Source organism: Malaya genurostris, chromosome 1 (assembly GCF_030247185.1).
Source record: "Malaya genurostris strain Urasoe2022 chromosome 1, Malgen_1.1, whole genome shotgun sequence".
Taxonomy (NCBI): Eukaryota; Metazoa; Arthropoda; class Insecta; order Diptera; family Culicidae; genus Malaya; species Malaya genurostris.
The window spans coordinates 7,480,316-7,504,186 of NC_080570.1; the positions used below are offsets into that span (position 1 = coordinate 7,480,316).

The 23,871-nt window shown below is 41.2% G+C and overlaps 1 protein-coding gene across 12 annotated transcripts in view; it reads right to left on the minus strand.

Moving 5' to 3' along the window:
- Nucleotides 1–23,871, minus strand: part of LOC131431139 (heterogeneous nuclear ribonucleoprotein R) — a 104,736-nt gene that overhangs the window by 61,278 nt on the left and 19,587 nt on the right. For 2 of the 12 annotated variants that reach the window (XM_058596725.1, XM_058596733.1), the window contains exon 1: nt 8,772–9,050. The exons of 1 other annotated variant lie outside the window; for it this stretch is intronic. In XM_058596725.1, the coding sequence (XP_058452708.1) occupies nt 8,772–8,814 (43 nt within the window). In that variant the 5' untranslated portion in view covers nt 8,815–9,050. Of the gene's footprint in view, nt 1–3,094; nt 3,244–8,771; nt 9,062–18,239; nt 19,226–19,727; nt 19,864–23,871 lie in introns of those variants that run through there. 9 more of the 12 variants (XM_058596749.1, XM_058596742.1, XM_058596716.1 and 6 more) reach the window with 9 other exon arrangements.

The window sequence follows — 23,871 nt, forward strand, 5'->3', positions numbered from 1 at the left end:
CTCTTTCCTCCCCTTTCGATCGTGAAATAGAAGAAAAAAAAAGTTGCAAAACTGGCTAGCGAATTTAGTTCAAGGCCACACCCGCGTCAACGCACACTACGCATCAATCAGCAATAAAAAGAGAGAGCGAGTGAGGGTCTACGCACAGCCAACTAGACGCGCCGCAAAAATTAAAAAAAAAACTAATAATAACAAATCCGCACATCTACCAGGGTCGCGAAATTTACGCACCACACAAATGCACCATAGCCCACCACACGCATATTGGCAAAAATTTGGCTACGAACGGGTAAAGTGTGAGATAGAGGGAATAGAATAGAGACGACGGGCTACATTTTTTTCTTTCTATCACGTCTCTTCTTAATTGCAACATTCGCGCAAATATTTAAAGGACGGCCAGAATCGGCACCGGGTACATCCATCCGCGTTTTGTCCATCCAGCAGAATAAATTAATATGAACCGTAAATGATGCACTGCCTGCCCACTGCGAGGAAGGGGGTTCGATAAGCACCAACAACATGCGCGCGTGAGATGAGACCTTGGTGGAAGAACCAGAGAACCGGCGTGAGAGCGAATGATGTGAGGGTAAATCGGGAGAGCGGATTGCGTTAGGATGAACCGATGGTATTCGGAAAGGATCACATTCGTACCGGTCAACAAAGCAGGCCTGACCTACTTCTAGCCTACTGTGTGTGTGGCTGTCTGTCTATCTGCCTAGTCACCACTATCACAGTAGGCAGAAACGCAGAAACACGCATTGTCGGTCGGCCTCTTTCTCTCTGTCTTTTCCTCTCGCTTCGCGTTCTCATTTTTTTTTAGATGATCTCACAGCGGTGCGTTGATTTCGCACTCTCGCACCGGTGTCGCTCGCAAAACGTATCCGCGAAAAGCTGCGTGACGCACTTTTTGCTTCCTCCTTCTCCTTCGGGTCTACCCCGCCAACCCCTCACGATCGTAGATGGCTGGTTATTCGCAATCAGCGCACTGCGAATTGTGTTGCTGCGACCGGCGTGCGTTGTTCGTTCGGTTTTCGAGAGCCGTAGCAAGCGCGCGGGCTGACCTCGAATTTCGCATCGTCCCCACCCACCCCCCTCGCTGTTGCCCGGCCGCGGGGGGACCAACGATTTGCAAGAAAAGTAGGTCAATGCTGCGTGTGTTGGTCGTCGTCGTTGTTGAAATATTTAGCGTTCAGGCGAATGGATGAAGCGCGTAGACAAAAGGCAGCAGAGAGAGAGAGAGAGAGAGAGAGAGAGAAAGAGAGTTGGCAAAATGTGCGTTTCGCGAACGGCCAATGTGAAATGCGAATTTGAGTCTATGGGAACGGAACGTGGGGACGGGATGTTTTGTAGGATTTTAGGTTGAGTGCGTGAGTTTTATTTTTTTGGAGGTTTCTTTATTCGTTCAATCCATCAGTTGGGGAAGGATTGGCAATGTGTGTGCTGCTGTTGTGTCTTGTTTTTTTTTGCAATTCAATTTTCGCACCGCTAAAAGTGCGAGGCACGACCCGCCGAAACTGAAACCGCGGGCTGCAGTTGTAGAAGTCTCAGCGATGCGAGTGGATCTCGGCAAGATAAACGGTGCAAAGTCGGGTGAAGATGGCATATTTTTTTTTAGTGCGAGAGTGTCACGTTTTGGCTTCTTCCGGCTGTGAATCAAGATTCACAGGATCCTCCTGCGTGCTTGAAACTACTTAATTGATTTGGTTTTGTGACAAAAATGTGGTGACCTACTTTGATGTTGTTTTTATCTAAGAGCGAAACGTGGTGCGTGTGGAAACTACTGCAACGGGTTGCTTCGATTTAGAGCCGATCTCACGAAAAAGCAACAAGTTTCTCGGTACTGTGAAACCTTAGTGCGGCTCTGTTCGATGGTGAGTTCTTCTCAATGGACGCCATTTTCGCACTGGACCCTTTTCGCGGCACAATTCAACACTTTGACATCGTTCCGGGTCTCGTTGAGGATCGCTCGGTTTAGGCTTAACTATTCAAGGCTTTCGCGAGCTAAGATTGAAGTGATTTTCCGACCGAAACGCAGTGATTTTCCTGCAATCGTAGCACCAGTGACGTCACGATTGTGCACCAACACTACATAAGAAAATGTGTGAGCTACTTAAAAAATCTCAAATCGCTACCGCAACTACCATCACAACACACAAGAAAAGTTGAACTTGGCCTATAATAAAGGAAGAAGTGCCGTTTTGCGTGAAAAAATTCTGCAAATTGCAGAGAAGACAAGACGCTGAATTGTAACTACGTGAATATCGCTTCTGACGTATCGAATTCGCGGAGGAATTAAAATCGCATCCATTGCTCGGCGGTGACAGGATAGAGTCGTGGGAAGGCGTGTCAGTGTGTGCGTGTGAGTGCGTGTCGCTGTGTCCGTGCGGTGATTTTCGCCCCATCAAACGAAGGGATGAGGGGGAAGGCGTTCTGCAGGGTGGTTGGGGAGAAACACCCGAACGAACGAACGAACGAAAAAAAGTGGATCTCCTCCCATCCCAAAATTGTGTTGGTACAACGTATGTGAAAAGTATCATTCACAAACTCACACACACACACACACTCTAAAAGACCCATACTGCCAACCAGCAAGCAAAGCCAACTTTTGGCACTGACTGGTTCACCAAATTCGCAACTTTTGCGAATTTCCGTCAAATTTCATTATGCTTTGCACCTTGCATCGCACACTCAAACCATCAAACCCCGAGGAGGACAGACCTCAGTTCGCAAACTGCCGGGGGAAATATGGGCTTTGGCTTTGTGGGGGGGGGGGGGGGGGGGCGGAGGAGGAGGCCTGTCGAAATGTGCTCATTCCGCTGCTGGGGTACCGTTTGATTTCGGGTTCCTGTTTGGAACGCTGTGCTGCTACACCGAAATTCACACGAACACTTGCACGCTCAGCCGACTCCGACTCTCAATACAGATGATGTAGCCCACAGAAAACGTTCGGCCAGGTCAACGACCCCGGGTATAATGACCTTCATACACGCGTTTTTAGTATCCGAAATTACGACTATTCTAAAATCATCTGTGCCAATCTTTTTTTTCCGTAGAACCGCGGCCTCCGGAGCTTGTCCAAAGGTTCGCCACTTACCGAAGCAACAGCCGCCGAACCGAAATTTTTCGTTTTCGCCGCAATCCAACCGCTCTTTTCGTGTGAATTCCCGAAGTCTGCACACCACACACCAAACTTCGATCACCGCATCAAAACTGGCTTCGCCCGGAAAAGGGATCCAGATCCCGGAAAATAATAAAAACGTTCTAAATCTACTGCGTATCTACTGAAAACTATGCTACTAGCAACTGGTGAACTCCATCCTGCCGTGCTCTAGTCTAGTTAGAGTGTGAAAACTACCTCTGCCTTTGCCACTGCTGCCTATTGATGATCAAGGCGATGACGACGAGTGCTGCGACGACGATGGTGGAGCAGCAAAAGGAGAAGGAGGCGACGGTGGTGGCGGCGGCGGTGTTGGAGCTGCGGTGATGATGAACGCCACTCACTACCCAGGCACCGGCAGGCAGGCATGCTGAGGTAGAGGGCAACTAGATGTGAGGCAAGGAAACCCGTGGGGTGGCGGGTGGTGGGTGGTCGAATACAACGCTTACAACAAGACACAACACACCACATGCCACCTACCTGTGGTGAATGAGGAAAGGGGAGGGGGAGGATGAAAGGAAGATAAGTGAGTGTAGCAATGGGGGATCTGCGAGTCGCGAAATTAATTATGCTTCAACCATTCTTCTTCGCTAGGTTCCTTTGTTTCGACTGCCGATTTTTTGTTGTTGCTGCTTCTTTCGAGGATTGCAGCGAAGGATAATGAAGGAGACCCTTGAACTTTGGCTGGATGCGATTATGGCCTACACCGCGCGATAATTACGGCACAGGTATGTGTTGTCGACTTTCTTCTTCTCCCATTTAGCGCACCGAATTCTAGAGGCGGCAGTTGCTATCGCGGCCGTGTCCGGGAAAGTGGGCTAATCAGTGCAAGGTTGCAAACGATTCAATTGTTCATTTGTTTACAAATATTGACCCGGTGATTGTGGCTGCTGCGGTTGAACGAAATTGCGAAACAATTCTGACAGATTGATTTTCGCAAGGTGGTTGGCTCAGTTGCTTGCTTTGAGGTTAGGTCTTCTGTCGGTGCCGCGAAAGCACGACTGTCGATCACAAAGAGCACAGAACAATTTTTAGAATTTTGTTTAAGAATTCGATAGCAATCATTATTTTCCTTATTTTCATAATTCAGACGAGTGATGTGAACGATAAGTTCCGAATGACAAATTTTCTAAAGATGCACTTTAATGGCAATTAGAACGAAATAACGGAGCTGCGCTTCATGTTCTACTATCACTACGAAAGAAGACGTTTTCTGCATAACAAAATTTGCAATTCAAGTAAAAGATAAACATTGTGGATACAATAATTGGTAGCTTCATTTTAATCTTTTGTTTTCATAGTATTTAATATTATATAATCGATTCGCCATTCGATTCTAAATCACAAACATGAACTTAGCAAAGAACTATCTCCGATGAGAGCACAAATAGATGACTAATTTGTTGCTAATCAGTTGCTTATTAGTTAAGGTGGTTTTGAATTAGTTGCTCAATTTATTTTTTATTTTTTCGAGTGGTTCACTAAGTTTAATGTTATTGAAGTTAACGAAGAATCCTTGTCTTGAGTAAGCTTGAAAACAAATCGAAACCCAGTGAACAATTTGTTACTAATTAGTTGCGAATAAGCTACGGTGGTTCGGAATTTGTTGCTTAAACTTTTGTTTATTCGCAAAGCTCATACGGAGTTAACGCATCACTCTTTCTGAATAAGTTGGAAAATTTATTGAAACCATGTGAATAATTTATTGCAAATTAGTTACGAATAAGTAACGGTGGATTTAAATTTGTTGCTCAAATGTTTGTTATTTTTACGAGTGCTTCGCTAAGTTCACATAAAATTACCAAATCGAAACCTAATGAATAATTTGTTGCAAATTAGTTGCTATCTGTGGTTTTCAATATGTTTATTTTTGACCTTTCTCATATAGAATAGATATACAATCACTGGGAAAACCGACTTTTAATTCCAGCCCGTATACCATTCGACTCAGTTCGTTGAGATCGCAAAATATCTGAGTGTATGTAACAAAAATGTACACTCGATTGTCTCGGAGATGGCAGGAATTCAATTCAAATGAAAGGTCTCTTGGTCTCATAACCTGCTATTGAATTTTATCCGGATACGATTCCCGGTTTCAACGTTGCAGGATAAAATAAGCGAAACATAAATAAAAAACCTGTTTTAATCCACCTAGTGATGTAATGATGCCTTTCTCATATCAATCATACTATTATATATAATACTGTGGTATTTCCCAGAATAATTTCCTTCGATTCTTAAAAGAATGACCGAAATCGGTTTGTTTGACCGTCTACTGATAAAAACTATCAATTGGAAAAGATTTGAGGTCGATTTAGAAAACTTTTTACGGTTTTTCGCTCTTTTCTTTTTGCCTTTCTCATATAGAAAGGTTATGCAATCACTGTAAAAATCGACTTTTGAACCGAGGCCCTGAGGGCCGAATGTCATATACCATTCGACTCAGTTCGTCGAGTGCGCAAAATGTCTGTATGTGTATGTGTGTATGTGCGTATGTGTGTATGTAACGTTTTTTTGCACTAACTTTTCTCGGAGATGGCTTAACTGATTTTCACAAACTTAGATTCAAATGAAAGGTCTTGCGGTCCCATACAAAATTCCTAAACATTATTTAGATCCGACTTCCGGCTCCGGAGTTATGGGGTAAAATGTCGAGTGCGCATTCTCAATGAAAGAATCCAATCCAACAGCCTCATTTTCAATATTTTACTGTCTCATTCGTAAATAACCGACACCAGAATAAACGAAGAGAGACGAAGCATATTCGTTTCTCATTGAAAAAATAAGAGAGAATAATTGCCAACGTCACTCTTTCCTCTATGACAAGACGAAACTACTACAAATTCAAGCACCAACAGGCTGAACCGATTTTTACAAATTCACTATATATCATAATCAGATTCAAATGAAAGGTCTTGTAGTTCCCTACAAAATTCCTGAATATTATTTGGATCCGACTTCCAGTTCCGGAATTATGGGGTAAAATGTGCAACATAATAAAAATATGTGTACTAGCTTTTCTCGGAGATCAAAATCAGATTCAAATGCTTTATAGGTTTATACGAGGTCTGTTCAAAAAGTTCCCGGAATTTTTTAATTGCGCGCGTCTGGAGAGTCCGGTGGTCAAAATTTTTTTTATTGTGTTGGTACATATGTCCCTAATGTATGGTGAAATTTTCAGCTGTATTCATTGTTTACATTCTGTCTTGTAGCGGCTGGTGTAGACGTGTTTTTTTGAGCTCGGCGATTTTTGTTAGTTTAAACAATGGAAGAATTGAAGAGTCAAAGAATTTGTACTAAATTTTGCGTGAAAAATGAAATAAAGTGTAACCAAGTGTGCGAAATGTTACAGAGAGCCTACGGTGAGTCTGCTATGAAAAAAAAACAAGTGTTTACGAGTGGTATAAGCGTTTCCAAGATGGCCGCAAAGACGTTTTTAGACGACGAACGCTCCGGTCGACCCAGCACGTCAATAATCGATGAAAATGTGGGAAAAGTGGAAAAAATGATTATGGATGATCGCCGAATCACTATTAGAGAAGTTGCTGATGAAGTTGGCATATCAGTTGGCTCATGCCATCATATTTTTTCAAATGTTTTGGGCATGAAACGAGTGGCAGCAAAATTCGTTCTAAAACTGCTGAATTTTGATAAAATTTTTTGGCTAAAAACAAGACTTTAATCATGCCCCAACCTCCTTATTCACCAGATATCGCTCCGTGTGATTTTTTCCTGTTCCCAAAGTTGAAGAGACCCATGAAAGGACAGCGTTTTTCATCGATTGAAGAGATAAAGGCAGAATCGCTGAGAGTGCTACAGAGCATTACAAAAAGTGACTATCAGGGGTGTTTCGAAGACTGGAAAAAACGCTGGCATAAGTGTATTATATCTAGGGGGGATTACTTTGAAGGGGACCATATAGATGTAGACGAATAAATAAATATTTTTTTAGAAAAATGAGAATTCCGGGTACTTTTTGAACAGACCTCGTAGTCTTATAGTAAATTCCTGGATTACATCCAGCTCCGACTTCCTGTTCCGGAATAACAGTGTGATTGGTGTAAAAATTCCAATTTAAAATTACTCATTTTTCTCAGAGTGACCGATTTTAACAAACTTAGATACAAATAAATGGTCGCGTTTTTTACGTGGGTTATCGAAGTTACGCGGTTTTTTTATGCGGTTTTCCGAAGCATACACGTATTTAAGCGGTTTTTTGTGCGGTATGTATCCTCCATGTAAAAAAAGACTTCAGTGAATTGAATGACATGTAGTAATTTCATTATTTTTTCTGTGCATTGATTAGCTTACGACCCCGTCAGATGGACACCTAGACGAGGGACAAGAACTTCGTGTCATTTTGTTTTTCGGTTCGTTTTCGACTCATCTGTGCATTAGCAGTTTATGTTGAAACTACTAATGCCACCTCGCCATTCAATATTATGAGCTGAAGGCGAAGCCAGAAACAAATGAAAATATTCATGAGAGCTTAGCACAAACCGGCACGCTTGAGGTACCAAAACCAGGTGCGTATACAAGGGGCCGCCATCCCGAAACTCAAAAAATAAATGAACATCAACTTAGCGAAGCACCTCGCGCCGATGATAACGCAAACGGGTGAATAATTTGTCGCTAATAACTTGCTAATTAGTTACGGTAGTTTTTAATGCGCTACTCGATTTTTTTCTATATTTTGAGCACTTCGCTAAAGTTCATATGAAGTTAACGAAGCACCCCACCTAAATAAGCTTGAAAACAAACAGAAAACTAGAGGGTAATTTGTTGCTAATTAGTAACGGTGATTTTGAATTTGTTGCTCAATTTTGTTTTCAAGCTTCATTAACTTCATATGAACTTAGCGAAGTACTCAAAATATTTAAAAAAAAATTGAACAACTAATTCAAAATTACCGTAACTAATAAGCAACAAATTATTCACCAATTTCCATTATCATCAAAGAAAAATAATTATTTTAGGAAAATTCTTCTCTTTAAATATTGAAATCAATTATAAAACGACTTTATAATCAAAAATTACGTATGGAAAATGTTCAGAAACCTCCTCCGAAAAAAAAAACTACTGGGTACCCGCCTGACCAAAATCCTAAATTTTTTTTTGGTTTTTTAAACCTGTCAGGGTAATTTTGGCAGGTTTGGCAGTTTCTCCAAAAGTGTCACTATTCTGAAGCATAAAACTCGGTCAAATGATTATGGCTTTATGACCTTTGAGTTTCCTTAGGAACTTTGACTAACAAGGCAAACTGGAAATTTCATAGAACGATAAATCAAGAAAAAGGCATATTTAAATTCACGAAAATCTTATCACATTTACACATTTCGATTATCGTTCAAATTTATACCAGACAGAAGCGATGGAGTTCGTAAAAAGTATGTATGTTTTATAGTTAACTGGTTCTAGAACTGATTAGTCATTAGTAACTGAATTTGATTCAACTGTATGAATGTTCCATTGCCAAATTTAATTGGGTGGAGCTCAAAGTATTGATTTTGAATACGGAAATACTTAACCGTTGTCCTTCTTTCTCATTTAAATTAAAATAAAAAGAAATTATACCTTCTGTAAGTATGGCAATAATAGTGGGCGGGACACGTACCTTTGCACGGCTTTCTTCCCCTGGCCGGAGCCACCGTTTCCATACCGAATCAAACCGGGAAGTGGCCGGAAAAATGTGCTTCACTCCAACAAACAGCTCACTCTATCGGTTAATAATTTCGGCGATTCGTCAAATCAATAAACCAAATCACGGCTCAACAAACGGCTGGAAGTTTTGCCTGTTCGCGTCCGCTCGATTTAGGATTTTTTCACTCTCGAAAGTCCTTTTTTTCTACTTTTCTTTTTTTTTCAAACCGACCAATTAGTCCTGCGACCTCGTGTGCCCAACCGTGTTTGACAGCTCCGATCGAAAGCAAAGAAAACTGAAAACTGCACCCGACTACTGCCAGTGGCAATCTCATGGTGTACTACGACTCGATGCCAAAAAAAATGGGCGCAGCTTCATTCGTCGTCAGAGCAGAGAGAAAACCAAACCGGTTCTCGTTTCGAATTGTCATCCCGCGAAACGCGGTCAGGACACGAAAGCTCTTCCGGTTTTCCAAGGGTTGGTGGTTTGCGGGGCACGGGACAGACTGGAAGACTGCCAGTTGTTTCTATTTGGCTAGGATACAAATGGTTTACCGTAAGAATTGATCGATTCATCCGGAAAAAAAAACTTGGCCGTAAACCAAGTTTTTCTTTGCTCGGGTTTCACGAAAACCGTCATAAATTTTACCATCGGAACATTTTTCATGATTCGGCGCAGCGGATTTTTTTTTTTCGTCCACCAAAATTGGATCCTACGAAGCTAACGTAATGAATGTGAAAGTCTATTTCGGAAAAAAAACATGGATTTTAATTTGATTTATGTACATGAAAAGTCCCCATTATCGTTTCATTTCAATACTTTCCTGATTGCCATCCCTACCGACTCGCCCACGGAATCCAATTAATTATCATCGCAAAATTGAGCCAATTGTGTATGTCGCAGTCTGATAGCGGATCACCCGTTCCCTCACTTTTTTTTGGGCACCCTTGCAAACAGTAGCATAAAAAAGAAGTAGACGGAAAATCACATCGCACATTTTCCGGGGTGCAGTAAACTCTAAAGTCGAATTTTCCTACTGTTTCACATTCACACTCAAACCCGGTGGCACCTTGCAACAATGCCCCCGTACTTCGTGTGTCTAGCCGATCCCGATGACGACGACAACGACGACGACGACGACGACGACGTCGTTGTTGTGAGCATGTCTGCTCAGACACGTTCGACGTCAGCCCCTAACCTACCCCTAAGCTGACAGCATTGATGCGAACCTCACTCCTGTTGCGACCTAATGCGGGAGGACGGTTCTATGAAAACCCCCATTCCGGAAACAGTTCGGTAAAATCCGACGACTACCGGATAGTTCGTTCAAAAACAAACCTTACCAAAAATCGGTTGGCCACAATTGCGTTCAGCTGTTCGCTGAGGCTGAGTTGATGTTCGTGGAGGAGGCGATGGCAGTGGCACCAGCTAACAATATCGATTTTGTCTGTGCTGGTTTTTTTTTGCTGGTTCCTGTGTTCGAGCGGTTTTCCATGGGAACCCTTTTTGCAGCGCGGCTTACTATGTCTAGACAGTCGGTACTCACGGAATGGGAAATTGGCAGCCGGTTGAATGTGGAGGTGGGGACCGTTTTTCGGGATCCGCGGTACGACGACTGGAGTTTCCCGATTCGACTCACACACACATACACGACTACATTTGCTATTGAACGGAGCCCCATGTGTTCGTGAGAGTGAAACATTCTCCACACTGACGTATTTGTATGGGTGTGTGTGTGTGAGTGCGAGTGCAGTAAAAAGGTTGGAAAATTGAGGGTGTTTCTGTCGTTTTTCCACCCCCATTTCGGAATGGGTCAGTGTCTGAAGGTTTGATAAATACAATGGAGAAGGTGGGGAAGGGGGTCGTCTACCGCATCAGGAAGATTTTCTTGAAATAGTTTTTCGCTTTGTGCTTTCGTTTTATCCCGACGGAACTCAACTCTGGTGTACTCGCATATTTTAGAATACATTTCCGCTAGCGGGAAACTTTCCTTGCGTTGAATAACGAGACACGAGACGAGTTTAATTTAGTTTGAATAACCTTAGCACCTAATTCAAATCACAGTGCTGCTTGCTTTTTAGTAAAAGTTTTGAACCTAATGAAGATTTAATTAATTTTTTGTCGGTGGCACGGCAGCAATGAGAACATTCCGGCACCTTTTACTTTTTCTTCTGTTAATTATTCAAAGCTTGATAGAACTTAAGTTCGGAAAAATCAATCTAAAATCATAAAAACAATTCAGATGATATTTCACTACTACCCAGCAGACGCTGGTTGGGGTTCATTTGGTTCACGACATCGCATATGTGTACATTCTTTTGTCAGCACTATTGACAAAAGCAGGAGAATGCTCGAACTATGGTAGTTGTAGTAAAGAAGTAGTTTTCTACGTAGATACTGTCGATCGTTGTCCTATGAGTACTACACAGTAAAAAAAATCGTTCAAATTTACATCTTCTGAAACCGACATTTTTAAAGTTAAATTAATATTTTCCCCCTTTGTCTATAGAAAGGTCGTAGAATTGCTGAAAAAAACGACTTTTGAACGGAGCTCCTGAGATCCATAGTGTTGTATACCATTCGACTCAGCTCGACGAGATCGGAAAATGTTTGTTTTTTCAAAGATTTTTCACCGCTTAATTTTCCCGGAGATGACTGAACCGATTTCAACCAGCTTAGGCTCGTTTGAAAGATGGATGGAGTTCGAAAATCACATAGTTATCACTTTCGGTTCCGGAGATATACTGGTATAAGTGTCGTAACCAACAAAACGCGCCTTTTCTCTCCGCTCAATATTTTCGTAGATGGCTGAACCGATTTTAACGAAACGAGGCTCGTTTGGAAACTACTATTGGTATATTATTAAACAGGTTTGAAGTTCACATGGCTGTCACGGTTCCGGTGATAGTACAATGGCATAAGCGACGTACGAGTTGAAACTCATTACCACTCCACATTCTTGGATATAGATTAACCGATGTCAAAATAATTTCCGACTCGTTCGAGTCTAAAATTGGGCTATGGGTCGATTTTGAAGATCGTTTGGCTGATACTTCAAATTTCGGAGATATTTGGCAGATTATGACTGAGAAATGTTGCCGAATATGTGACGTAAACGCTGAAGCATTACCTTTTGCGATATACCTCAATAAACCTGAATAAATTGGGGTTAGAATGAGCCAAAATTTGTGTCAGAAACCATATTAATGAAAGGGCAAAAAATTTTCTATGAGACTGTGTCGATGAAATAGAAAGACATTATCACACCACTAGGTGGATTAAGAATAGGGTTTTTCTTCGAGCGTACGATTGCTTGATGTCGACGTAACAGATTTTCGGGAAACTTTCGTAATAGATTTGCCATTACGAGTAGCTTGGCTTGTATTCAGTTGACCTTCGTACGTTACCAAAAGCATACAGACTGCCTTGAGTCAGGATAACAAATGAAGGACTTTGCAAGGTAATCAAGAAACTAGAATTGAAATTCTAGTTTCTTGATTACCGGTATTCTCAGTATACCTGCTGCTAATAGTTATAGGAAAAATAAATCGAGTCAAACAATTATAACTCTATGTCTTCCATCGAAGTTAAATGATTTTGATCTATTCAGAGTGGAACAGATTATTTTCGTCAAGCCATTTCATTGAAAGCTTTTTCACCGAAAAAGCTAAATAATTTTGTTGAAGGCCTAATCATTAAGTCGCCGACTGGCTTTTATTCAAACCCGGTTTTAGAGAAAACAGCCGTTCCGTTAAATTTCGTTGACTACTCGCCAAGCCAAGAAATTTAATCGTTGAAATCGTAATCACTAATTCGGTGAAATGTCTTTTGTTGAAACTACTTTTGCCGAAAAGAGCACTTACTTTTCGCAGCTTTCAGTGGCATTGTCTTGATCTTGAGTTTGTATTGGCCAGGATAATTTGTCGAAAACCATTTCGCCTAGTCATTTCAAAGAAATATTCTTGAACCGGAAGTAATTTCGCAAAAAAAAACAGAATAATTTTCGCCGATTTGAAGGCTGTTTCGCCGAAAGCCTTCTTGCCAAAAGCCTTTCACTCGAATGGGTTTTTATCATGATGAAAATCATACCGTCGTGCAATTATCATGACATATTTTGTATAGTACAGAGTCATTTCGCTAAAAATCTTTTCGCCGAAAGTAATTTCGATGGAAAACCCTTCAACTGGAAATCACTTTCCCCAATGTGATTTTGGTGAAGGTGTTTTCGGAGAAAACTACTTGCCTGAATGAGCAATTTTGTGTAAATATTTCGTTGAAGACGTTGAAGACCAGTTCTGCGAAACGGGTTTCGACGAAATGGTTATCTTATGGAAAACAAACATTGTTGAGCAAACACAAAAGCAGTTTTCTTCGCTATTGGGTTTTGTGTCTTCAAAAAGAAAACATCAGTTTATCAAGGAAAATGTACCAAACAAACTGATATTTCTCTTTTTAACTTCCGCTCAATGACAGTAAAGAAAACCACTTTTGCGTTTTACAACAATGGCTGGTTTCCTAAGATTGTAAATTGCCCTTTAACGGTTCTCGGTGAAATTGTCTTGTCTAATTTGTATGAAAAAATGGTTATTTCACCGAAAGCGATTTCGCCAAAAGCAGTTGCGATGAAAAGCCGTTTAACTGAAAGGTTGGTTCGTCGCTTGAATGAGTAATTTTGTGTAATTATTTCGATGAAAATCCATGAAATGATTTTTATCGTAACGGTTTCCGGTGAAATGTCCAATTTGTATGAAAAAAGAGTTATTTCGCCGCAAGTCGTTCTATTAAAATTAACTTCGATGGAAAACCATTTCGCCGCGAGTCGTTTTAGCGAAAGTAATTTTGTTGATGGTTGTTGCAGTCATTTCGTTTGAAGAAATGACTTCAATTGGAGCGACTTTCGGTGAACTTCTTTGCATGAAACAGAGTCATTCTGCCGAAAGCCATGTTCATGGTGTTGGACTTCCGCAGTTTGAGTTTCGCTTCAAACAAAATCAATTGCGTCATCCAGCTGCTGGGCGTTTGCATTGGAGAAAAAAAGGAAAAGTGGACAACGATGGAGAACATTATACAATATCAGTCGTTCTAACGGCTCTAAATGTTATCTAAAGAACTATGTAGACTACTTCTTTGCAAATCGGAGATAAAAATCATCAGTTTGGTGCAAATCTAGAATATTTTGATTAGTTATGAGCTATTTTCGCAGTGCGAAATTTGCACCAAACGGGCGCAAATTAAGCTAGCATTTGGCTGCTGAAATATTGAAAATAGTTGAGCGATTGTACGACATGTGTTCTGGACTCCAAAAGTAACGTAAAGAACTTACTTAAAAATTGTCTTAATCTGTCGCCCTAATTCCTAGAATACAAACGCAAACCGAGTGGTCCTTTTTAGGGCTAGAAAATCTTAAACGGTCAAACGGTATCAAATCAGTTAACATCTATACATATCTCGAATGCAGTTCTTCGTCAATCTAGCGGCCATGTCTCTGACATTACCTACTCCTAGTTTTTTTCCTCAATATTTCGAGCCGAAGCAGAGATATTGTATCCGATTTTTATCACAATTCGTTGATTGAAATTTGAGTAGTCGGCCAAAAAACATGGCGAGTATTTTCGTCGGAAACCTATTTCATCGATAGACATTTGATCGAATGAGTCAACTCGTTGAATACGTAAATACTACTAATTCGGCGAAATGGCATTTATCGAAACTGCTTTTGGTAGAATTATCTTGGTCTAATTTGTGTGAGACAAAATCAGTGCGCCGAATGCCATATCGCCATTTCAATCAAAAATCGTTTAACCGAAAGCAATTTCGTCGAAAGTCGTTACGCAAAAAAAAAAGTTATTTCATCGAAAGTGTTTTTCCATTGAAAGCTGGTTTGCAATCGAAAACCGTTTCGCTAAAAGCCATTTTGTAAAATTAACTAGCTAAACAAAAATTCAATAACTAATTTATATGCTACGCATCTGGGTCATTTCGCCAAATTATATTTTTGGTTCTTTATGGGCTACTCTAACCAAAGGATGAAAAATTATGTTGTTGGGTTATGCACAGCAAGAGATATTCACGATTCTATCCATTGTACAGGGTAAATTTTAAGTTACGACAAATTCGTTTCACTGAAAGTTATTTCACCGAACTGCATCGAAATGCCGCATTCGAGCAAATGGCTTTCGGTGGAATCTAAATTTGACGAAACAGCTCTCATCGAATGTACTTTCGGTAGAACGGCTTTCGACGAAATTTTGTTTCGGTTGATACTTCATGTTTGCGATGAAAAAGCATACAACCGAAACAAAATTTCGTCGAAAGCCGTTCTACCGAAAGTGAATTCGATGAGAGCTGTTTCGTCAAATGTAGATTACACCGGAAGCCATTTGCTCGAATGGGACATTTCGATTAAGTTGAATCGATGAAGACGTAATTACCAAGTTCGGTGAAATGGCTTTCGGTGAAACGAATTCATCGTAACTTTTTAAAATTTACCCTATACAATGGATAGAACTTAATCGTGAATATCTCTTGCTGTGCTTAATCCAACAACATAATTTTTTATCCATGCTATCGGAAATATGATCAGTAATTTAGGATGAAACTGACAGTAGTATGAAAGAAAGACAAATAACTCAAAATTACAGTTTTCTGAAATGGTTTGTTTCAACGAATATTATAGCAAAAAACTTGTGACGATTTTTATGCAGTAAGCCACATTACCCTCTTGAGTTACCAAAGAAGTAAAAAATGACACGTTTCATTTATTCTAGCCTGCACAGTCGACTTTTAAAATCAGTAAATTTATTATTAAATAACTTTTTGATATTTTCTTCCTTAGAAATTTTTTTGTCATTCGTACCGTGTGTACTTTTGCAGGTAAACAATTTTTTACTCTCTTTTACCCTGTCTACGATTTTAGATATTCAGAAGTGTAAGATTTTATTCGTATTCACGTCATTCAGCAATGAATTTGACATTACCCAACCACATTTTTGAAGCTCTATGATTCTGATAAAACCTCTTCTTAATCCATGTTTTATTGAAACATGTTTTTTTTTCGTTAGGATAATTTCAGATACGAATTTGGGCTGATTTTTCATACAAATTCATTCCGATTGTTTCGGTGAGAAAAAAAAACGTGACTCAACGCTTACGTCGCATATTCGACAACATATTCGAAACCAAAAGTATCAGAAATGATATATTTTTAACGTGTTTTCCAACAGGCATAAAACTTCCTTATTTTTGCATTAACAGTATAAAATCATCCAAAGGATCTAAGATTTTCAGAGTACAATCTTGATTCTTTGTAGAAAAAAAAGTGTTTTCCAACAGGCATAAAATCTCCTAACTTTTGCATCAACAGTATAAAATCATCCAAAGGATCTAAGATTTGCAGAGTACAATCTTGATTTACTGTAGAAAACGCTTCACTGAAACGGCAAATCTAGTTCCCAATCGGCCATCGAGCTTCGGTGCCGTAATCTGACACAAGCCTGACGATGATAGGCCCCGAACAAGTCGAAACTCTGCAGTTATTACAGTTCTTAGACAGTATTGATACGGCTTTGACTGATAACAGAAGACAAATTGTGATTAGGAAATTTCCCTTGCAAACGACGAACGAACGAATGCACTTCGATGGAAACGAAACTAACCGAAGCTGTGTTTCTTTTTCTTTTCTTCACTTGTAACTACTTCCAGAAACGCTACCGGAAAGACCTAGGATTGGGCAGCAGCCTGAGGGAAGGAGGAAAAATCAAAACAACACAATGAACAAAAAAAAGCACAGCTCAGGCAGAATGCAGTCGAATCGCGACGACGACGACGACGAAGAATGAGGAGAAAAAAAACGCGAGCGACACTAAATAGTCTGGTGGCTGCCAAAAATAGTCTCCTCGCGTCATCATGATCAGGCAGGCGGAACCGAGCGGAGCAGGGAGGACTCGATGCTGTCTGGTCCAATTTGGTCTAATCAATGTCTCATCTGAGGGTCGAGAGGGTCATAAAAGGGTCGGCAGGATTAAGACCGAAGACTAGTTTAGCGACCAATTGAAAAATGGAAACAGTTTTTTTTTCTTTTTTTTAACGTTGTTTTTGTTGCCGAGGGTTTAGGATCCTGTTTCACGTGCGTGTCCTGCTTGACTGTTTATGCGAGGAGGGCCAAACACAAAAAAAAATGCTGCTGCTGCCGAAAAATTTAAAGGGTTTCCCGAGTGACGAGAGACACACACAGGTTCACTGCGCCCATCTGGTTGGTGGATTGGACGATTTTGTTTTCAGTCGATTCCTGGAATCGCCACCGGACATCGGGGATCATCCCGGGAATGTTTTAATAGCCGCGTGCGTTGCTGCAAAGGTAGTAATTTTCTCTGATCTGATTTTGTTTCTGTGTTCGGTGGTTTTTATTTTTGTTTCGGTCATTTTAGGATGGACGGCGATCGGGTCAGCCGAGGTCAACAATCGTGTTTGACGTTTTCGAATCCGAACCTAGCGTCCTAGGTCGGCATTTTTTTCGATTCTGGAAGTAACGTCGAAGGTACGAAAGTAAAAACACGTGGTTTTGCGCGTTGCATGAAGTAAAACCGCACCACCAGGGCGGCCCCGTGAATGCAAGGAAATGGAACTCACTTCTCGATTCGTCTCATTCTGGTGGTGGTACTGGTGTAAGTGCGCTTTTGCGCTGAACAAAAAAAAAACACTAAATAAAATTGCACTGTATGTATTGATGCACTTTCCCGCAACATGCATCCGTTCGCCACGCGACCCGCGTCTCGCCGCAAAGCGTTTCTCGGCGGCTTTGCTGACTCTTTCTGGCACTCTTTCGGGGTGCCGGTTGCACTTCCCGGCTAACCGAGACAGTGCGGTCTTCTCATGTTCCATGCTGCTATTGCTGCTGCTGCTTACGACGACGAGCTCACACTCGACACCGCAGCAGTACACCCGATTTCTGGTGACTGGTCGGACGAAACCGACCGAGGAAAAGCGAGAAAGAGCAAGTATCAATACACATCACACTGAGAAAAAACAAAATGGTGGACAAATTCTGTTCTTTGCGACTAGAAATCGCCTGCTGATCGCAGGATGGAAATACGGAAAATCGCTGTCTGTCTGACTGGTCGGTCGATCGATCAAAGTAGGCCTCCGGTCCTCTGTCGGTAGGTTGTGATTCATCAGAAAAAAAAAAGCAACCGGTAGGCGCATGCAGGCAGACTGAAACACAACCTGGCCGATTAATCCAATTAGACTGGGTTCGACTGGGTGGCTGTCGGAGGGGCATGAGTAGGCGGGGGGGGGGGGGGGGGGGTAAGTCCGATACAGACGCTTACACATGCACCATAAAACACACACTGCATCTATGACAGACAACATGCCTTCCGACCCCATGGCAACAAAAATCTCAAAGATTGCTAGGATAATCGTTTAAATATTTAGATAAAATACCTCTCTCTCTGAAGTTGTTGATTTGTTTCGTTTTTTTTATGTAATCACGCAGCCGGGATTCTAGCACTCGGACGACCGACAGCGGGTTCCAGTGCGACGTTTTCTGCTGCCGATGGAGGGCGGAATCAATCGGATTCGATGCCACACAATCGAACAGTTATATGCTCTAATTCCGGACACTACACATTTGGGATCTGCTTCCTATTCTTCTTCTATTTCTTCTTGCTACACCAATCAAACCAATGACTTTTCACTGTTACATACTCGGCAAGTGAGCTCGACTCGCAACAAACATCACCAGCGCACTCTAAATCATTGCACTTTCCTCCGCCGACACGATTCGATCCGATCCGAAATGGCCCTTTGCTTCTTCCTGATTGATGGGTGGTGGTGGTGGAGGTGGATAGGAGAAAACCTGGCAAATGGGTTGGGGTTAACAAGGAAACTTACACACCACACCAACCGGGGCGCTGGCGGCGGGATATGCCGCGGAAAGGTTCGATCACCTTTGTCTGTCCAAATCTCGTTCGCTTCCGAGGCGCGCACACCGACCGAAACCCAGTCGAAACGTCCGCCGTCGTCGTCGTCGTTTCGAACGCTACCTAACTCTCGTTGGCGTGTGTATAATGGCGGTCGACCGCGCTACGTCACCGACTTTCTCCCTCTGTGTCTTACTCTTCCTTTAGATGATTTTTTTTCCTGGCTTTCCTTCACTGCCCTACCTAACTGGACCTAGAAATCTTCACACCGTAACCGTACTCTCGACCCGGAACGAACCCTTTATCGAGAGACCCCGCGACTAGACTGGGTTCAAAATTATTCGTGCTCCTGGTGACCCTCGGGTCGCCTCGGTTTTGACCGGAATTTGTGCCCAGAATCGTCACTGTACACACACCCGGTACGGTCGTTCGGTCGGTCTGCCGGTCAATCTGCCGTGGTAGTTTCAACACCAACTTCACACTCAACAGCAGCTACGGTACTGCTGGTCTCCTCGACGGTACAGTTTCAGCAACATACACCGGCCTGGTCTGGCCCTGCACCAGTATGCGAAATAAATAAACATTAGAGGCACAAAAGGTTCTCACATCGCCAGCCACACAGAGACACAGATTACTACCACCCGTGAAAAAGGCCGCAACCTCCTTTTCCCACTTGGACACAACCTCGCCCGATCCCTTCCTCCTTCTGTTGCTGCTGCTGCTCTGGCAAAAAGGCGAAAAACGCTCACCAAGACACTGGCGAGATCGAGACTGAAATTTACCAACAAACACAACCAAACCCAACCCGATCTATTTCCCCAGGTAACCTCCCAAGACATCCCTCCCCCCGTTGCTCCTTTGTCATACTACTGATTCAGTGACCGAAACCCCTTCCATCGCCGCCGCTGCCACCATCGAAGCATCGAAAACATCCTTTCCGTCCTTCGTCGTCGGCCGTTCCTTGGCCAACAACAACCGAAAACCAACCAGAAAAAAAAGCATCACTCACCTCCGAAAATGCCGATCGCTGCTGGTTGTTCCACAGGACGCCGCTTACCGCAGGAAAGGAAGAAAAAAAAGCGTTTGCCCAACGCTTCACTCTTTCACCCTGCTGACAGCAGCTAGAATCGTGTTTTCCACACAAAACCAAACCTGCTGCCAGCCCAAAGTCACACGACTACGACACTACGAATCGTGCTGTAGAACATAAAAACCCAAGACATTCAGTCAGTCAGTCAGTCACCAATACAATCCTGGTTGAGAAACGACGATGGATCCGAGCCGTGGGGGCAACTTGGAAAAGCCACTGTCCAGGGGAAGGGAGGAGGAAGGTTGGTAGCAACACTAACACCACCATACGCCGCAAAAGCTACCAACCTAGCGAACGGACGAGATTGCGAATTTTATGCTAGTCTTCCCTTCCACCCCATCGCGCGAACCACGAGCTCACTCACGGACACTCACCGCGCGACGAACGATTGCAAACACACACGCACACAAAGCGGACAGGCGAACATTGGCGGCGGGGTACTCAGCTACGAAATTGCACAGCACAACGAAGTGACGTTGAAGGATTGCGAAATTCTCGTCGAACGGACGCGATGTGCGAAATAATGCAAATTCGCATTTACAGTGTGCTGCTGCTGCTGCCAGTTGCTTGGATCGATCGTTTGCTTGGCGAATAAAAAAAAACACAGAGTGAGAGACGAACCTCGAACGCATCACAGCAGGCCATGTCTGTGCGATGGGGTGCGTTAGTTGTTTGTGCTGGCGCGCGGTAGGCTATGCGCTACCGGGCGTTTCCATCGAATTAAGGACTTTGGGTTAGATGGGTTTTGTTAAATAGAAAAAAATAAAATCTTTTATTCGATGACATGATCCCTCGATTGTTGCAATTCTAAATTGGCGAAGAATAATAAAATGACCCAATCAGCAGTTATTATTTCACGTAAAACAGTTTTTTTTTGGCGAGTTTGAGATCATGCTTTTGTTGCCTGTACCGTGGATTAAAATATTAACTACACTGCGAAAAAATTATGAAATTTACAGGTGACACATATCCACATATGACTGAATTCATAAGAACGTAATTCGTAAAACGATTGAATTTCACAAAGATGGTTTAATTATGTATCAAATATATCCCGCCCTTCGAGCACGCATGTAAATTTACGTGTTCCAGCACTTAAAACTATATTAGAATGCATGAAATATGTGTCAGATGTCAGTTTCAGAAGACGAAAATTTACAAGATATTTTCTAGGTGTGTACACACTTAGAAAAATTTACATCTTAATAGATGCACATAAATTTTACGATTTACATACTTACATTCACAATTCAAAGCATGAAAAGATAAATCATATCATTAACTTCACAGTTGATTAAGCTGAAGCTTACGTCGATACAGACGCAAAATCTATTTTTACATGTTAGTAACACATGGATCAATAAGTTCCGAGATTAACAATGGAAGCAACATTTTTTTTGCAAATTTTTTTTTTATTCATCAACAACAACAGATATTACCTTTTAGGGTGATACAATGGTTCCAACGTTTTTTCCAATTTTCCAATACCATGTTTATAAAAAAAATTATCTTTCGCTTCAAAATAAGCTTCAGTTTCAGCGATGACCTCCTCATTTGAGCCAAATCTTTTTTCCTGGAGCTTTTTTTTAAAAACAGCAAAGAGCCAGTAGTCACTGGGGGCTAAATCTGGCGAGTATGGGGGGTGGGGAAGCATATCAAAGCCCAATTCGTTCAATTTCGCCATTGTTTTCATCGACTCGACTCGTTGCTGTTTTTGTTCCATCGAAAGCAATCGCGGCACCCACTTGGAAAAAAACCTTTTTCATGCTCAATTTTTCGTGAAGGATAGTAAATACACTTCCATATGTATGATATCTGTGTCATCTCAGCAATCTTACGGAGCTTCACTTTACGATCTTTCATTATAATTTCTGTCACTTCACTCACATTTTCCGGTGTAACGGCTTCCACAGGTCTACCCGAGCGTTCCGCGTCATTTGTGTCGGTACGACCACGTTTAAACTCGGCGAACGACCGACAATGTTTTATCAAAACACAAAACTCGGTTTTTTTCCATTTTTCAAACAAACTACAAAACGACTTTACTCCAACCTCGATAACTCAGCTGTTTCTGGTCGGATCGACTTAAAATTTTGACCCGTTTCAAGCAAAGGTTAGTACTCTAGAAAGACGTGGTTAATGGTTTACTACGAGCGCCATCTCTGCTTTAGTCTCGGGACTTATTGATCTATGTGTTAGATGTAATATTGTGTCATCACCAAAGAAATTACGACATGCTTGAATTTACGTCATGCGTAAATTTCATTTTTTCTAGGAGTGTAGACTAACTTTTTTGTCCTATTTTAACCTAATAATTCAACGAGTGGCACTGAACTTAAATGAATAAATGATAACAATGTAATGCAATTGAATAACTACCTTGCTAAATCAATGCTTTGGTCATGATAAAAAGAAGATTACTTCTTTAATTTAAACCTAGTCTACATTTAAATTTATTCGCAAACATTTGTCGGTTGTGGAGAATACCGCAATCTGTATTATGACACTGTGAAGTTTGAAAATGTTCAGTTTCATCTTCAGAAACTTGTCTTATGCAGCGTTTTTGCTGAAAAAGAGTTAATCTGCGATGATATCAATCAACATATAGGAGAATGTTGAAATCATTCACCCTCATTCTTGTTTACGGCCGTATGCGATACGTTCGAAAGTATGTCAAATTCGTATTACCGTTTACGTTCGAATCAATCACTCTTTCAAACATCGTACATGCATAAGAACAACTGAAATCCAACTTTAAACCATCAGTTCTGGTACAGACTTCAGTTGTAATGGAAAATGTTTGATATCGTTTGTTATTTGACTTGTTTTTTTTCGCTGATTTTGTACCATCATGCTTGCTTACGTCCGTATCGACTATTCGACGAACACATACTTTCGAAAGAAGGCGAACAAAAGCCATTCTTGTTTTCACTCGAATGTGTACGAACGCAATTGCTGTGCAGAAGAAGAATCGGTATTGCAGATAGTTTTTTTTGGGAAGTTTCCAAGCATCAAAGAAGTGACGAATGCTAACATAATAAATAAATATCGTACTTAAGATCAATTTTATTCAAGTCGGTAAATAAAATTTTGAAATTAAACTGCCCGCAAAGTAAAAAAAAAGCATTGAAAATAGCATTTTTCATGCAATTTTGTCATGTTTTCGATAGTCTACATATTTATTACTTTGGAAAAATCATGCATTTAATATAAAAATAATGGTAAAATGGTAAAATTTGTTGCTTAAAAACGTATGTATTCGAACGCTTGCCAGAAAAAAAACAAGCATTTTACTATGATTGCTATGCTTTCTAAATGTTTTATTCAAAAATCTAATTTATCATTCAATTGCAAATCACCTTTACACTCGAAAAGAAATTTGTTGGAAATCGATGGAAATGGGACGAACGATGTTCGTATACACGTATCGTTCGAAACTAAACTGGCATACATTCTAGCGTTTCGCATACAGTTAATCAAAAGAATTGGAGCGATTCCATCGTGGCTTAGCATTTTTCTGAAGAAGTTTACTGATATTTAAATATTTTGTGGCAAACGAGTCGCGTTCGAATTCAGTCGTGTGAAAATAAGAATAGTTTTTTCGTATTCGTTCGAACGAGAATGAGGGTGATTGTCTCTTTCCTAGTCATATTTAACGGTTTGCTGACAGTATTGGCACGTGGCATGCCAGTTTTCGTAGGTGACCAGCGCTCTACCGGGTCACATTCCGTCGTGATCGAAAGTCACATAAAAGGGGATTGATATTATGAACCGTTATTTTCATTAGTGCTCTGCTAATATCCCTCGCATCCTAGCAGAGTGGCATCAACATTGTTAGACTTTGAAGAAGTTTAATTGATTGGTCCTTTTCAGGACCACCAGATCGATCCTAAAGTTCGATATTTTCTTCCATTGAATTAAACTTATCAGTTACCTTTTAAATTTTTTTTTTGTTTTCGTTTTTTTTTTCATTTTAAGATAAATAATCTTAATCTAAGAAAATAGGTATAAGTTTTCTAATCAAATTATTTGTTCATTTCCTGTTAACTCATCAGTGCATAGC